Source organism: Cervus canadensis, chromosome 29, assembly GCF_019320065.1.
Source record: "Cervus canadensis isolate Bull #8, Minnesota chromosome 29, ASM1932006v1, whole genome shotgun sequence".
In the NCBI taxonomy this organism is placed as follows: domain Eukaryota; kingdom Metazoa; phylum Chordata; class Mammalia; order Artiodactyla; family Cervidae; genus Cervus; species Cervus canadensis.
The window spans coordinates 15,803,512-15,821,097 of record NC_057414.1 but is presented as its reverse complement, the minus strand read 5'-3'; the positions used below and the strand labels follow the sequence as shown (position 1 = coordinate 15,821,097).

General features: G+C 48.3%; 1 protein-coding gene across 1 annotated transcript; it reads left to right on the top strand.

Annotated features, from left to right (window-relative positions):
- Positions 1 to 434: 434 nt before the first annotated feature.
- Positions 435 to 15,544, top strand: LOC122431447. Its single transcript, XM_043452749.1, is given in 4 exon segments — positions 435 to 699; positions 10,056 to 13,357; positions 13,439 to 14,482; positions 15,491 to 15,544. Coding segments are annotated over 4 exon segments (4,665 nt in total).
- Positions 15,545 to 17,586: the final 2,042 nt, after the last annotated feature.

The window sequence follows — 17,586 nt, the reverse complement described above, 5'->3', positions numbered from 1 at the left end:
TTATCCAGGGGATCTCCCTGGCCCAAGGATTGAACCCACATCTCCTGCCTTGGCAGGTGGAGTCTTTACCACTGAGCCACCTGGGAAGACCCAAGATGTTCCCAAGTACTATGATAAATAGTATCTCAATGGTAAGAAAGCAACTCTTGCAGCTGAGGAGACAGAGTCCCTGACTGGCAGTGACCCTCCAGCCTGGATCCTGTGCTCTGCCTGCCTCTCTTTGCCATGTGTTGGCTGAATGAAGACACTCTGATTTCTAGGGGGTAGCTTCGTGAGATCTGCACTGCCTTTCACACTGTACGGAAATCAAGAAATGCGTGTCCAGTTTACGCCGGGAACACCACCACCATGTCCGTCCGGCTGAGACGCACACAGAGCTGTGGGCTTTCCATCTGAGTCTGGCCAGAGAGGATGAAAGGCCACAGGCAGCAAACATGCACTCCCAGGACCCCGTGGCGGCAGGTTCAGCATCTGCTAACAAGAGACCCGCATCACACCGTCCCCCGCCCACGGTGCAGACCCCTGACTGGAGCCCAGGGCGCAGGTCATGCCTTCTCCGAGTGGCAGCCCAGATGAGGCCTGTTTCTGAGCTGCAGACACAACCACTGCACAACCAGAGGGCTTCCCAGCCGGAGGGGAGCCAGGACGGGAGCAGGGAGGCGGGCCAGCCCGCGCAGCTTCCCCGTAGGACCATCGCCAGTGAGCGCCAGGCTAGTGCAGGTCGCTCTGTGCCTGGTCCACCCCCCTCAGAGGTGGGACTTCACTGTCCCTCTTTTTCTTGATAAGCTTTCTTTCCATTCTTCTCATTGCTAGCATCTGAAGGGCTGTGAGTCCTGGGCAAGCCCTCAGCATCTTCTGACAAACACACGTCCACCCTCCCTCCCCAGGTGCTGTGTGGGAATTCTTCTGTGTTGCTTCCCCATTTAAATGCTATATGGAACTGTCAGCTACATATTGGCACTTACCGAGAGCATTGCCAAGGACTGAAGAACAAAGGTGTTTGCCATCTGCCTCTACGGAGACTGAACCCCATGCTGCCATAGCTGTTGACCTTCAACACCCCCTGAGGGAATTCAGGGTGGAGTGAGGCGCTCTGTGCTCCAGGGAATCTGGTGGGACAGGTCTTTAGATAGTTGGATGTTTTCAGGAACAGATTTTATGATCTCAATCCTTGCATCTCCTCATATCTAGAGAAGCACTAAATCCCTTCATGGTGGCATCAGATTCTCATGACTAACAAAAAACCTTTTGTAAATTGAGTGCTTCACGGTATTGAATCCCCCTTCACCAAAACCTTATACATTGACTTTCCCCCACTGCCGCTTTGGAGCAGTCTCTCAGAGCTATCTGAGTTGCTGCCTCCCTGGCTGCAGTCCTCATTTTGCCCCAAATAAAACTTAACTCACAACTCTCAAGTTGTACATCTTTTTTTAGTCGACACAACTATGAGAGTGACGCAAAAACTGGGCTTCCTGGAAAGTCTATGAAACGCACCAAAATCACAGGGTTAACAGAGCATCAAGGGAAAGAGCTGGCTGACAGCCTGGGAGGACTTCAGAGGAACCTGCAAATGGAAGAGACTCTGAACTGGTCACCAGCACAGTGAAGAGACTGAGGGGCGGCAAAAAGCAAGCAAGGGAGCCCTTCCCGTGCTGAGGACTTTGACCCTATTTTAAAGATGAGGAAAGTGAGGCCCTGAGATCTCATGACTAGTGGGTTGTAGAGTTGGCATATCAACACGGTTTCCATTTTTACCTTCCAAACACAAGAAAGAAGAGGCAAAAAACACAGGTTACTGAAGAAACTTGAGTTTCAAAACAGAGGTAGGGAGACAGGAGACTTTCTTTGAAGAAAACAGGAAGTCCTGGGTTTGCTGTCCTGGGAAGAGAAAAGGAAAACAGACTCTAATGGTATCAATTACACACATTGCTATTGATATAGTGCTTTAAAAGTTGGCAAAGTGTTTTAATTTTGCAAAACAGAAAAACCGGTTCTAATTGAATTTAATATAAATTATACACACACACACACACAGAGGGTCCAGGTACGTCATAATACAATCTATTGAAAGGTTGTTGTTGAACCATGAAAGACGCCACGATTCTTGGCCTTCGGAGAAGAATTCAATCTGGGGCCAGAGATGAGGCTTGATCACTCAGAGTTTTTGTGTAATAAAGTTTTATTATTTAAGTATAAAAGAGATAGAGAAAGCTTATGACACAGACAACAGAAGGGGGGTAGAAAGAGTGCCCCCTCACTAGTATTAGCAAGGGAGTTATATACTTTTTAATTAGTTATTACAATGAATCAAAAGAATGTCTGGAGGTTGTAAAGATCTTACTAGACCCACTCCCATAGCTTACATTTTAAGATAACAGGATTAGCCAGAGGTTTTCAGGAAGGAGAAACTGTCCTCAAGCAGGATACATTGTTATTATGTAATCCTTAGTACAGAGTTTAAACTGAGTTGTTTGTTGTGTAATCATCAGTTCAAGCCTTAAAGATAAAAACATTTTATGTGACTAAGACTAAGGAATCTAGAGGGAAATAAAAGTTTGTCCTTTCCTCTTCCTTGAGAATTCCAGACCCCTGTCTCCTCCTCGAGAACCCCAGACCCCTCTCTCCTTGGGGACCCCCCGGACTTTTTATCAACCTGCCTAGGAATTGACTCTCTCACTATGAATCACTGACTGGACTTGAAAGTTCTTGCTATATTTTCAGTTCAGTTCAGTTCAGTCATTCAGTCATGTCCGACTCCTTGCAATCCCATGAATCTCAGCATGCCAGGCCTCCCTGTCCATCACCAACTCCTGGAGTTTACTCAAACTCATGTCCATCGAGTCAGTGATGCCATCTTAAGGTTGCCCAAAAAAGGAAACAACTCTATTATAAACTCTCAGGTTCAATGAGAATAACCACATAGAAAGGGACCCTGGTTGTGTTTTAGAGAAAGAGATGGGCAGTGGGCAGCACTGAAAAATAAACATGAAATAGTAACAAGCACTCCTAAGAATGAAACAGGTCTGAATCTGTCTCAGTACCTTTGACACCAACATAAGACCAAAGGAAGTCTGCCCCAAAGGATCCTTTCTTGCCAAATCCCAACCATGATAACAGAAAGTAAAATTCCAAGAATCTCAGGATTACTTCTCTCTCTAAAAAAGAACCAAATTCCTGCCCTTTAACCTCTCCAGCCGACTTCACCCCAAACCCACCTCTAGCTTCAAACACAAGCAAAGAAATGAATTCTACAAGTCCCACATGGTCCATTTCTGCCTTCACTTTGCTTTGCAGAAACTGACCCTACAGCACAGGAATTTTAAAATAGTGTGAAAATGTAAGTACTCTCTTGTAATCCAAACTAGAAGAAAAGAAATACTGAATTGGAACGACAGTTTCATTTTCCTTTAAACCGAACTGATTCACCAGTTCTCTTTTCTTTCCACAGCTAATCCTGGCTTTTAAAGAGAACCCAACCAGAGCTAACATCTGCTCCTTGGTAAGATTGTTGCTGTTGTTTATCACTAAGGTGTGTCTGACTCTTTCGTGACCCCGTGGACTGTAGCCCGTCAGGCTCCTCTGTCCATGGAATTCTCCAGGCAAGACTACTGGTGTGGGTAGCCATTCACTTCTCCAAGGAATCTTCCCAACACAGGGATCAAATCCACATCTCCTGCATTGAAGGTGGATTCTTTACCACTGAGCCACCTGGGAATCCCCTTAACATAATCAAATGTTATTTTCTAATGAGTCTAGATATTTCACTACCCATCCAAGCAATAAACTGCAAGGCATTTCTGCACTGATAGTTTTCTGCTTCTGGGTCTACCAAATTAGACAAAGGCCCATCAGTGTACAATGCTCTCCTAACAGAGGGGAATAACAGTCCGGACCACACAGTCCAGGATTTGTGACTACAGAGTGGACAGCCAAGGAACCATGCAATTAAGTTGGTGAGCCTCCAGTGAAAACGGCAGGGCTCCTTTAACTCAATCAAGAATAATGTTGTGAACAATATAATATTATTCAGTCTGCTAAATACAGGAGCAGAAGTGAGATGGAAGTCAGACAGAGACCGCAATCTGAAGGACCCACAAGAACAGACTAGACAAATAAGCAGTGGTTTGAGAGGCTGCTTTCCTGTGGTGTGGAGAACCAAGTCCCTTAGCACACCCAGAACGTCTGGACCACACAAAAGAAGAACTTGTATCAATCCAATGTAAAACCTGATGACTGTCCAGGGAATAAAATTTCAATGATGTGTGTACCAGTGAAAAAAGATACAAGAACTAATGTTCTAGTAAAGATGTGAAAAAAAGCACTTAATGTATTTAAATATTATTTTTTAATTTTTGTCATCTAAGATTAGCTAGCTCAAATATACAGAAAATGACAGAAAATAATATAAGAGATACCTAGAGGTTTAAAGCAATGCTGACATTTCACTTTGTTTATCTCATTTTTTTTTTTTTAAGATTCTCTGTGTTGTGGACCATTTTTAAAGTCTTTATTGAACTTACAATACTGCTTTTGTGCTTTTTGCCTGTGAGGCATGTGGGAATTTTGTTCCCCTCCTGCACTGGAAGGGGAAAAGTCAACCAGTGGACCACTCTTACTCCAGATTAAAGCTACATAAATCCATGTTTTTTTTTAGATTCTATTTCCATTGAGTATATATGTATATGTATAACTGATTCACTTTGCCATATAGCAGAAACTAACAGAACATTGTAAATGAACTATATCTGAATAAAAATTAACTGAATAAAAAGATAAAAAGCAATATAACTTTTTTTAAAAAGCTACTGCAAAAATAGTAGATATTTAATGTACATCTCCTGGTGAGCGAGTGATATGTACTTATAGACCTGTTGTGTTTCAGAGAACAGAGAATGTGCACCCAGTTCTTTCTGATGAAAGGGACAGACAATATTTCATAAAAGAGCTGGACTTTAAGATCCTGAGGCCAAAAGAGAGACATTGGCAATGACACAAGATATTAAGGTTCATGTCATCAAGTGGGAGTGGACATGTCAGGGGAAACTGACTGAAACCGCCTCCCCTGGCCAGGCGCCATAGTTACCATTTATGGGAGTTATTTTATGGCAGGAGGTCCTGGTGAAGAATTGAAACTAATAAGCCTCCACCGACCAGAAGAGTTCAGAGAAGGTCAAAAGTAGATGCCACCTCCTAGTATCCTTCTCACTGGCATCCATCTTGGCTTAGCAATGCATGCACCACCAGGAGGACCCTGAATCAGAATGGTTGGCCAAAGACAACCCTGAAACGAATCCCATCACCATAAAACCCAAGACTGTGAGCCACATGGCAGAGCAGTCCTCCTGGTCCCCGGGTGCCCCTTTCCTAGAAAGTCTCCTGCTTTGTCAGCATGTGGGTCTTCTTGGACAATTCATTTCTGAATTTTAGACAAGAGCACACTCTCAGACCCTGGAAAGGGTCCCCCTTCCTGCAACAGATGTGGGGAAGACATGTTGTTTTGACCTGCTCTGACCAATGTGGTAATCACTGATGTGACTTCTGAGTTCCTTCAAGATGCCAGTCTGAAATGAAATGGGCTGGATTTCAAAGACTTAGTCCAAAAAATATGCAATGTCTCAGTATTTCTCTTACTGATTACATAAATAATGAGAATTTGAATATATTGGGTTAGCTAAAATAATTTTTAACATTGATTTCTCCTGTTTCATTTTACTATTTTTAAGCAGCTACTAGAAAGTTGTAAATTTATGTGGCTCTCATCATATTCTGTTTGGCAGCCCTCTAGAACACCCTTGTTCTGTCTAATGCTAACTCTTTTTTTGGTTCCCATTTGCAGCAGCCATAGTTTGGGGCAATTTCTTTTGTCTTTCCTTAAAAATGTACCCTCCCTTATCTCAAGGGGTGATAATTTATTAAGTACTTTGAAAGACAGGAAAGAGCCTTAAGGCCCTTTGTGCTTAACAATACTTCCTTTGCAACAGTTTTGAGATTCAAAATGAACCAATGCATGAATGTTAAAATCTCTGAGTCTCTTTAGCTCTGAAATCACCATCAGAACATTTCCTTTCATGTCTCTGAATTTTCCATAGAGGTTCAAGCTCTACCTGACTCTTCACTTCCTGAGGTAGTGTGAATTATGTTTCTGGGGATTTGGAAGTAATTTTTGATAGCATTATGGTTTCTCTGGTTTTTCTTTTCCTCCTGTCTGAGAAAAGACACACTGACGCGTTGGAACAGGCCTCTTGGGAAATGGATCTTGATTTTCCTTCATTTACAGGATTTGACTTGCTTCTGCTTTCCCTGAGGAGTCTAGTCTCTAGCGAACCACATAGGAGCACTTATTTGCTCCTTTTCTTTTTTCATCTCATTTGAAAAATATACTTATTTGTTTGGCTCTGTTGGGTCTTAGTCACGACACTCAGGATCTTCTGTTGCAGCACATGGACCCTCCAACTGTGGTACTTTTGTAGCCATGTGTTGCAGGAAACACACTCACTCAGAAAGACAATGCAGATAGTGTAGTGCAGTTTATTACACTGACAGGCCCAAGGCAGAGTCTCCTCTTAGCCAAGGACCCTGACCAGTTTTTTTTGAAAACCTTATATCTCCTAAGTGTATGTGCCCAATCCCACCCCCCCAAATTCCCTGAAACTAGTCTGAACAAAGGAAAAGAAATATGTAATTAAAGTTAACCTGTGACTCATATGCCTGAAGCCTAGGTAGTTAACAGTGGACAATTATCAATAGGTCTGTGGACATATCCCAATAAGCATAATAGAATGCATGATTCTATTCAGTTACACAGATAATTAGGGTATTCTTTTAGGTAACAGAGCATCTAGGTGTGAGCCCTGGGGCTCTTCCATCAGGGGGGTCCGGTTTTCCAGTTGGTATGTCGTTTCCATAGATACTGGGCACATAGCTCAAAGTCCACAGCCCGGCCCAAGATGGCGTCATGCTTTCAAGATGGAGCCTGTTCTGTCTGTTTCCTCCTTCAATACCACAGGCTCCAGAGCCCCTGGGCTTCAGAAGTTGCCCCACTCCAACCAGGGATCAAACCTTAGTCCCTTGCATTGCAAAGTGGATTCTTAACCACAGGACCACCAGGGAAGTCCCTCATCTCACTTTCAAGAAGCGAACCGGAACACTGATGTTATTTGAAAGGGAAAGAGGTAAGATTAGTTACTGCAGTTTGGTTTTATCAGGTGAAACACAGAACTGTTAGCCCGAGTCAGCTGCTTCCGGCTTCTTCCCTCATGCCCTGCTCTCAGCTGGGGAGGTGGGGGGTGGTGCAGGGAAGAAGTGTAGACTCAGCCTCTTTCCTGGCTGGGAACTACTCATAAATAGAAGGTGTTACAGTCTTACTCTAACAGGGTCTAATAACAGTGCTTAAATGATGTAGGTTAGACCCCTACGTATGGTCAGGCTACTCAAGATGGCTCTTCTCTTGCTGTCTGAATATACCCGACTAGACCAGTCCCTGCCTCACCCACAGCCTACTTACCTGACTGACCTTTGCTCATAATCAGAGCTTAATCAGTGCTTGTTCTAATCTTCAGAGCAGGATTATCTCCACTATAAGTTGATCAAAGGGGCAGTCAGGGGTGTTTCTCAGGTAACCCGACGTCAGCTCCCTCTGTAACTGGTAACTTCTCTTCCCTCAGTAGCAGAGCCTGCTGCCATGTCCTGCCGGTCACCCGGCGCATGAGGTTGGGTGTCACCCCAGGGCCCTGCCTCAGACATGTAAGCTCTCCCTGTTGCAGGAAGGCGGCCCCCTTCCAGAGCCCTAGCGTGGGCTGCTGTCCAACACTCACAAATGAATTGTCTGAGAGACACACGTGCTGACACAGTCAGGAGATTTTATTGGGAAGGAGCGCAGGGGCGGAGGGCAGCAGGGTGAGGGGGCCAGGAGGTCTGCTCTGCCATGGGGCTGGCAGCCTCAGGTTTTGTGGTAACGGGGCTAGTTTCCGGGTTGTTATGGCAGTCTGGAATATTACATATCAAGAAGTGGAATTGCTGGATCATATCAGAATGATATGCTTAATTTTTTTTTTTTTTTTTTAGACCTGCCATACTATTTTCTATCGTGGCTTTACCATTATGCATTCCCACCAACCTGGAGCTGACTTTGAATAAGCGTTAAGAGGGAATGGAGACAGAGGAGTGTGAGGCTGCCAGGGTTAATACCATGACGGGTGGCCTGGACCTAAGTTTTAGCTTCCCCCGAAATGGTAAGATTCCCTACCCCCATCAGGTAACCTGGAGCCAGCCAATCAATATGCGCCCAGTAAGAACAAAGGGAGAGCTGAAAAGCCCGCGAAAGTCTGTACCGATAGAATTACTTTGCAAACATGTAACCAATCCGCTTAAGCCAGCTACTAACCGCTTTTGCATATCTTATAAATTTGTGTACCAAGCTTGAGCTCGGCGCTTTCTGACCCTGCACCACTGTGATGTTTGTGGCAGAAAGCCCTGGCTCGAGACAGTAATAAACTTCCCTTTTTGCGAGTTGCATTGTCTTGGAAGCCTTCTCTCTCTCCCCGCTCGGGGATTCGGACATCGGGCATAACATTTGGGGGCTCGTCCGGGATCCCTTGACAGGGAGAAGAGAACGCTTACAGGACAAAGGGGAAGGATAAATAATAACACCGGTGCTCAGGAAGCAAGACGGCGTAAGGCCGGGGCCAGCGGACGCGCTGGGCGGCAGCCGACTCCGCGAGAAGGTTTTTTTTAAAGGGGGAGCAAGACGGCGTAAGGCCGGGGCCAGCGGACGTGCTGGGCGGCAGCCGACTCCGCGAGAAGGCTTTTTTTAAAGGGGGAGCAAGACGGCGTAAGGCCGGGGCCAGCGGACGCGCTGGGCGGCAGCCGACTCCGCGAGAAGGCTTTTTTTAAAGGGGGAGCAAGACGGCGTAAGGCCGGGGCCAGCGGACGCGCTGGGCGGCAGCCGACTCCGCGAGAAGGCTTTTTTTAAAGGGGGAGCAAGATGGCGTAAGGCCGGGGCCAGCGGACGCGCTGGGAGGCAGCCGACTCCGTGGGAAAAAAGGTTCCTCTCCCGACCCCGAGTCTGGTGAACAGCGGACGCCATTCGGTAAGGTGAATCTGCTACCGGGAGGCAAGAAAATTCAGGGGGCCTGAAAACCCAGCGCTGTGTCGTCGGCCGACGTTTGTTTGTCCGTGTGTTTGTCTTTGGCTCTCCGTGTTTTTGTGTGTGCCGGCATGGTCTCTAGTCTCGTTCTCTTCTGGTGCATTGTTCTTTCTCACTTCTGACTTATTCTCTCTCTCCCTTACCATTTATTCTTTGACCATGGGGCAGGGAGAATCTACCCCACTTTCTCTCATGACTGACCATTTTTCGGATGTCAGGGCCAGGGCCCATGACTTGTCTTTGCTAGTCAAAAAAGGTAAATTAATAACTTTTTGTTCTGCAGAGTGGCCCGCCTTTCAGGTTGGATGGCCTCCGGAAGGCACCTTTCAACCGTCCATCATACAGGCTGTGAAGGAGAAGATTATGGCTCCTGATCCCTGGGGCCATCCGAGTCAAGTCCCCTATGTCATGGTCTGGCAGGATCTAGTGGAAAATCCGCCTAAATGGTTAAAACCTTTTGTTTACAAACTTCCTAGTTCCTCCAGTTCACAGGTCCTGGTGATGGAGACCCCCCCCAGAGGAAACCAAAAAGAAAGAGGACCCAAAACCAGTCCTTCAGGAACCTTCTTATCCAAACCTGATCTAGAAACGGAGATAAGGCCTCCGCCATATGTGCCCTCCTTGCAATCCCCTCCGAGGAGAGAAGCTCCCACAGGTGAACCGAGAGGATTAAGAGGGCCAACGGGAACCGACCGTGAAGGGGGACCGGCATTGGGGACCCGGGGGAAAACTAAGGGAGATAGGGGTAAGCAAGACCCTGGGGACCCAGAGTTACCTTCATCCACTGTTCAGGCGCTCCCCGTCCGAGTGGGACCAACTAACCCGGACGGAGAGCGAACCTATCAGTACTGGCCCTTTTCCACGAGTGACCTGTACAATTGGAAGACCCAAAACCCTCCTTTCTCAGAGAAGCCCCAAGGCCTCATTGACCTCTTAGATTCCATTTTGTTCACTCATAATCCCACCTGGGATGATTGTCAGCAGCTGTTGCAGGTGCTCTTCACCACGGAAGAACGGGAGCGAATTCTGGCAGAGGCACGGAAACGGGTACCAGGGGTCGACGGGAGGCCAACCGCCCAGCCTCATCTTGTGGACGAGGGGTTTCCTCTGTTGCGGCCTAACTGGGATTTTGAGCGGGTGGAAGGTAGGGAGCGTCTCCGAGTGTACCGCCAGACTCTAATGGCTGGCCTGCGGGCTGCAGCAAGAAAGCCGACAAATCTGGCAAAGGTAAATTCAGTAAGGCAAGAGCCCACTGAAAGCCCGGCAGCCTTCCTAGAGAGGCTGATGGAAGCTTTCAGGCAATATACACCTATGGACCCCCAGGCTGAGGAGTCACGCACTGCAGTTTTGTTAGCGTTTGTGAATCAGGCAGCCCCAGATATTAGGAAGAAATTACAAAAGGTAGAGGGGTTGGGAGAACAGACAATACAGGATTTACTGAAAGTAGCTGAAAAGGTATTTAATAATAGGGAGACCCCAGAAGAAAGGGAAGAGCGAATTCAGCGGGAGGAAAGGGAATTAGCGGAAAAGATCAGGAAAGAAGAGAGGGAACATAGGGCGAGGGAAAACCGGAAGAACCAGAAGGAGCTAGCCCAGATCCTTTTTGCGGGGTTAAAGGCCGGAACAGAATTGAGGGAACCTCGAGACCCCCGGACGGGAGAAAAAGAAAAACCAAAAAGGCAGGCCCTAAAGAAGGATCAGTGCGCCTACTGCAAAGAACAGGGGCACTGGAAAAACGAGTGCCCTAAGAGGGACTCAAGGAGAGGAATGACCCAGAGAGAGAAAATCGCCCCTGGAACTCGAGTTCTATATGCGGGGGAAGACAGTGACTAGGGGAGTCGAGACTCGGCACCCCTCCCCGAGTCCTGGGTAACCATACATGTGGAGGGGAAACCCGTTGGCTTCATGGTAGATACTGGCGCCCAACACTCTGTTTTAAATAAAAAACTGGGACCAATGTCTAAGAAAGCCAGCTTAGTGCAAGGAGCCACGGGGACAAAAAGATATTGTTGGACCACAGAACGGAAAGTAAATCTGGGGACCCACCAGGTGTCCCATTCGTTTTTGGTGATACCAGAATGCCCAGCCCCTCTACTTGGAAGAGACTTGTTGACTAAAGTTAATGCTCAGATCCATTTTGACCCCGGGCGAATGTCAGTTACGGATGGACTTGGACAACCGATACATGTCTTGTCCCTAGCCTTAAGGGATGAATACAGACTTTTTGCGCCTAAGTCCTCAGAGACCGTAGCACTAGATGTACAACCGTGGGTCCATAAATATCCATTGGCCTGGGCAGAAACAGCAGGAATGGGACTAGCTAAACAGAGACATCCGGTCGTCATCGAGCTAAAGGCCGAGGCAATTCCTGTGAGGGTGAAACAGTACCCTATGAGCCAAGAAGCTCGGCGGGGGATCACTCCTCACATTCGACGGCTCATGGAGGCCGGAATTCTCAGGCGATGCCAATCCCCTTGGAACACCCCCTTACTGCCGGTGAAGAAGCTAGGGGGGACAGATTACAGACCTGTCCAAGACCTGCGAGAAGTCAACAAACGGGTGAGTGACATACACCCAACTGTCCCTAACCCGTATACCCTCCTGAGCAGTTTACTGCCTGAGTACACTTGGTACACTGTGCTGGACTTGAAGGATGCCTTTTTCAGCCTACCCCTGGCAGTCCAGAGCCAGGAGATATTTGCCTTTGAATGGACTGAGGGGGAAGGCCAACCGGTAGTACAATTAACTTGGACCCGCCTCCCACAGGGGTTCAAGAACTCCCCTACCTTGTTTAATGAGGCTCTGAGTGAGGACCTCTACGAATACCGGGCTTGCCACCCAGAGGTCATTCTGCTACAATATGTAGATGACCTTATGTTGGCTGGAACCACAGAGGAAGCTTGCGGCCGTGCCACTGGGGACCTATTACAAACCCTAGGCATCTTGGGGTATCGTGCTAGCGCAAAGAAGGCACAAATAGCCCGGCAAGAGGTCACCTATTTGGGGTATAAGATCAGGCAGGGGCAAAGGTGGCTAACTCAGGCCATGAAAGAAACAATATTGCAGATACCGGAGCCCAAAAACCCCCGCCAGGTGAGAGAGTTTCTGGGGACTGTTGGATATTGCAGACTGTGGATTATGGGGTTTGCTGAGAAGGCCCGGCCCTTATATGAGGGAAGTAAAGAGACCCCAAAGTGGACTTGGACTGAGCCAATGAAACAGGCTTTCCAGACACTCAGACGGGCCCTACTAGAAGCCCCAGCCCTTGCCCTGCCTAACCCAAATAAGCCATTCCAGCTGTTTGTAGATGAAAAGCAAGGAATAGGAAAGGGGGTCTTGACTCAACAATGGGGACCATGGAAGCGGCCGGTAGCATACCTTTCGAAGCGATTAGACCCGGTGGCCGCTGGGTGGCCCCCTTGCCTTCGCATCATTGCAGCTACAGCCCTCCTCGTCCGCGACGCTGACAAGCTGACGTATGGACAGCAACTCTCGGTTTACACCCCCCACGCCGTGGAAGGGGTTTTAAAGCAGCCGCCGGGTAAGTGGATCTCCAATGCCCGCTTGACACACTACCAGGCCTTGCTGCTCGATACCCCACGGGTGCGTTTTCAGACCCCTTGCTTCCTAAATCCGGCCACGCTCCTACCCAACCCAGAGAAGGACAGCCCTCTCCATGATTGCAGCGAGATACTGGCTGAGGCCCTGGCGGCACGAAAAGACTTAACTGATGTACCCCTAAGCAACAGTGAGCTAGTATGGTTCACCGATGGGAGCAGTTATGTAAAAGATGGGCAAAGGAAGGCGGGAGCCACCATAGTTGATGATTCAGGGCAGACGATATGGGCTGAGACACTATCCCCAAACACTTCTGCACAAAAAGCAGAATTGATTGCCCTAATACAGGCTCTGGAGCAAGCCAAAGGGAAGAGAGTCACCATTTTTACTGACAGCCGATATGCTTTCAGCACTGCCCATATTCAAGGTCCCATATACCAAGAAAGGGGATTTCGGACAGCTGAGGGAAAAGAGGTCAAAAATCTGCCTGAGATTCGCAGGCTCTTGGAAGCTGTCCAGCTGCCCCGGGCAGTAGCTATAGTACATGTCCCCGGTCACCAGAAGGGAGAAGACCCTAAGGCACGAGGCAATCGTGCTGCTGATGCGGCCGCTCGAGAAGCGGCTAGCCGGGACTACGCCGCCCCCATATTAGCCGTGGGACTTCCATCCCCTGGTATGGGGACCTTGCCACCAGTTCCCGAATATTCCCTCCCTGATCTCGCCTGGATCAACAAGGATACCACCCTCCAGAAAGATGACCAAGATGGATGGTACCGAGACCAAAACAACAACCTGATCTTGCCTGCCACCCTGGGTCGTCACCTGTGTGAACACCTGCACACAACTACACACTTGGGAGAAAAAAAGACCCTAACACTTCTCCAGACAGCCTGCCTGAGGTTCCCTCGACAAAATGCAACTGTACGAGAGATAATTCAAGCCTGCGAAGCGTGCCAGCTGATGAGGGCAGAGAAGAAGCAGCACTCGGGAACGAGGTACCGAGGGGAAAAGCCAGGGCAACATTGGGAGATAGATTTCACCGAGGTAAGGCCAGGCAAGTATGGGTACCGCTATCTGTTGGTTCTGGTAGATACCTTCTCGGGGTGGGTAGAAGCTTTCCCCACTAAAGGAGAGACAGCAATAGTGGTTGCTAAAAAGATCTTAGAGGAGATAGTGCCTAGGTATGGGCTGCCAGTGACTATGGGCTCTGATAATGGACCTGCCTTTGTGAGCCAGATTGTACAAGGGCTGGCCCAAGCTCTGGGGACGAAATGGAAGTTACATTGCGAATATAATCCCCAGAGCTCAGGACAGGTTGAGAGAATGAATCGGACCTTAAAAGAAACTTTGACAAAGTTGGCAATAGAGACTGGCGGGGACTGGGTGACTCTCCTCCCCTTTGCACTCTTTCGGGCACGTAACACCCCTTATAAGCTGAATCTTACTCCTTTTGAGATTCTGTATGGAAGACCCCCTCCTGTGTATCCTATTTTCGAAGGAAAATGTCTGCCACCCCCTACTTTGGGACAATTCCAGCAAACTCTGATAGCATTAAGTAAGGTGCATAACCATGTTTGGAAATTGATTCGAGAGATACATGAGGGCCAAAACAAGAGGGCCCTCCCCTCACATAATATTAGCCCAGGTGATTGGGTTTGGGTAAAACGACACCAATCTAAAGTATTAGAACCTAGATGGAAAGGCCCTTATGTCGTTCTCCTTACCACTCCTACCGCTGTCAAGATCGACGGGATTGGACCCTGGGTTCACTGCAATCACGTGCGGCAAGCCACATCGGAAGAACAGGAAAAAGCGCGAGCAGAATGGAAGGCGAGTCCTCACCCGTCAAATCCTTTGAAACTGAAACTCGTCCGCTGGGAGGCCTCCTAATTCTCCTGCTGATGGCAGCTCTCATCGACCCAGGAGCGACCAGTCATAACCCCCATCAACCTGCTAAGATCACATGGAAACTCAATGACGGGCAAACTCATGAGCTGCTCAATGAGACCTCAGGAATCCACCCTCCAAACACCGGGTGGCCGGACCTGAACTTCGACCTCTCAAGCCTCTTCGCAAAGCAGGACGGTCTCTATGATAAATACTATAGGGATGGGATAAAAAACCATAGGTTGGGGTTTTGGGCTTGCCCGGGCTATGTAAAAAATAACTGGAAAACTTGTGGTGGCATGGAAAGCTATTATTGCAGGAGCTGGAGTTGTGTGACCTCTTGTGATGGACCCCAGAGGTGGGATGTCGGAAACAGAGATCTAGTTAGCTTCACCTTCAAGGACCGTAGACACCAGGGGCCTCAGGTACGAGTACGATTTAACCAGGAACGGGCGAAAAAAGAAAACCGCTGGACCTCAGGACTGACTTGGGGTTTTCAGCTCCACGTAAATTGGCCCGGCCCCTACCCAGGCGAGCTTTTAATCATTAAACAGGTTATTGAGCCGGTGCAGGTACATAGTTTAGGTCCCAATCTGGTCAAAGCATTACAGGGGCACAAGGCGACCCCCAAGCCAACCCCCTTCAGACCAAGCTTGCCAGGAACATTTAACATCTCCTCTACCCCGAGCCTCAGAGGCAAACTGACAGAAACCCCTGGCCCTCTGGCTGTTACCATTAGCTCAGCAATTCAGGACCCCCTATGGGCCTTAGTGAATGCAGCCTTTACGGTCTTAAACCATACCAACCCTAATGCAACCCAGTCCTGTTGGCTTTGTTATAATCTTCACCCCCCCTTCTATGAGGCCATAAGCCTCAATGTCTCTTACCACTTATCTTCAGGCCAGAACCCACCCCCATGCCGATGGGAAGAACGCAAGGTTGGCCTCACAATGAATGAAGTTTGGGGACAGGGACTCTGTTTGGGCACAGTGCCACGTGATAAAACTTCCCTCTGTGCCCGGACTATTAGTAACCTACGCTTATATGGCAAAAATTGGATTGTGCCAGAGGTTGGGGGCTGGTGGATTTGTTCACATACTGGGCTAACCCCATGTTTAAATGTGAAGGTTTTTAACCAGAGTCAAGAATTCTGTGTCCTGGTTGCTGTAATGCCAAAAATCTTATACCACTCTGAAGAGGTTATGTACTCACATTGGGACCGAGAATTGCCAAGACAAAAGAGAGAGCCAATCAGTGCGATCACCATGGCAGCCTTGTTCAGTCTTGGGCTGGCAGGAGCAGGGACAGGAATAGCTTCACTATCTCTGCAAGGCCAAGGGTTTTCTTCCCTACGAGCCGCCATAGATGAAGATATAACTCGCATAGAAGAATCAATCAGCCACTTAGAGAAGTCTCTGACTTCCTTGTCTGAGGTGGTCTTGCAGAATAGGAGAGGATTGGACTTGATTTTTCTCCAACAGGGTGGGGTCTGCGCGGCTCTGGGAGAAGAATGTTGTTTCTATGCAGACCATACAGGAGTGGTAAGAGAATCTATGGCAAAAGTAAGAGAAGGGCTGGCGCAACGAAAGAGGGAACGGGAGGCCCAGCAGGGATGGTTTGAGTCTTGGTTTCAACGCTCCCCCTGGCTGACCACCTTAGTTTCCACCCTCCTGGGCCCGCTTATAGTGCTATTATTGACACTCACGTTTGGCCCTTGTATTTTAAACCGGCTAATGTCATTTATTAAAGAACGTCTAAATACCATTCAGATTATGGTATTGAGGCAGCAATATCAGATGGTAGCCCAGGATGAAGAGAAGGATTCCTCTACAGGAACAAGAAGACAGGGGGGAATGTGAGGCTGCCAGGGTTAATACCATGACGGGCGGCCTGGACCTAAGTTTTAGCTTCCCCCGAAATGGTAAGATTCCCTACCCCCATCAGGTAACCTGGAGCCAGCCAATCAATATGCGCCCAGTAAGAACAAAGGGAGAGCTGAAAAGCCCGCGAAAGTCTGTACCGATAGAATTACTTTGCAAACATGTAACCAATCCGCTTAAGCCAGCTACTAACCGCTTTTGCATATCTTATAAATTTGTGTACCAAGCTTGAGCTCGGCGCTTTCTGACCCTGCACCACTGTGATGTTTGTGGCAGAAAGCCCTGGCTCGAGACAGTAATAAACTTCCCTTTTTGCGAGTTGCATTGTCTTGGAAGCCTTCTCTCTCTCCCCGCTCGGGGATTCGGACATCGGGCATAACAAGGAGCATCTGAGAAAGCAGAGAGGCCTTGAAGGAACGACACCTGTGGCCACATCAAAAAGAGGAGGGATGGCGGGATGAGCCTGAGGTAGTGGGCGGAAGGTGGCCCCTAAAGTTAGCTCCTTACTCTGAAATCCAAGGTGGGAGGGAGGGATTTAAAAGTGGTGATGGGGATGTGTGGGGAAGGTTGGCATAAGAGGTCTGTCTTCCAAGAAATCCACTGACGGGAGTATGGAAGGTGTATTAGACACGGCAAGTCCATGAGAGCACTTCCGGGATGCAGACAAGAGCCTGAAGAACAGCGCTTGGGCTGGAGGCGGGGACTCGAGTATGGAGGAGGCAACGCCACAGGGTCGGAGTCAGAGAGGCTGCGATTCAGGATAACTTCCCCTGGAGGAGGCTACACCACAGTGTCGGAGGCAGAGATGCTGCGATTCAGCATAACTGCCCGTGGGCAGACCCTAAGGCAGCCCCATGAGTCCCTGGGTGTTCATGCTCGGTGTAATCTCCCTGAGTGAGGCAGTAGTGTGCCTCACTTCTAGACAAAGCAAAAGCAAAGGGATTTTGCAGATAAAAGTAGTTCATTTTGAGTCCATCAGGAGGAAGAGTATCCTGAGTGGCCTGATTTCAAAACCCTTAAAAGAGGAACTGGGCCCTCTCCAGTTGAGAGAGTCCTATTGGTGCGGGAGAAGTTGATTCTGACTCCATGTTGGAACTGTTTCTTTGACTTGCTTTC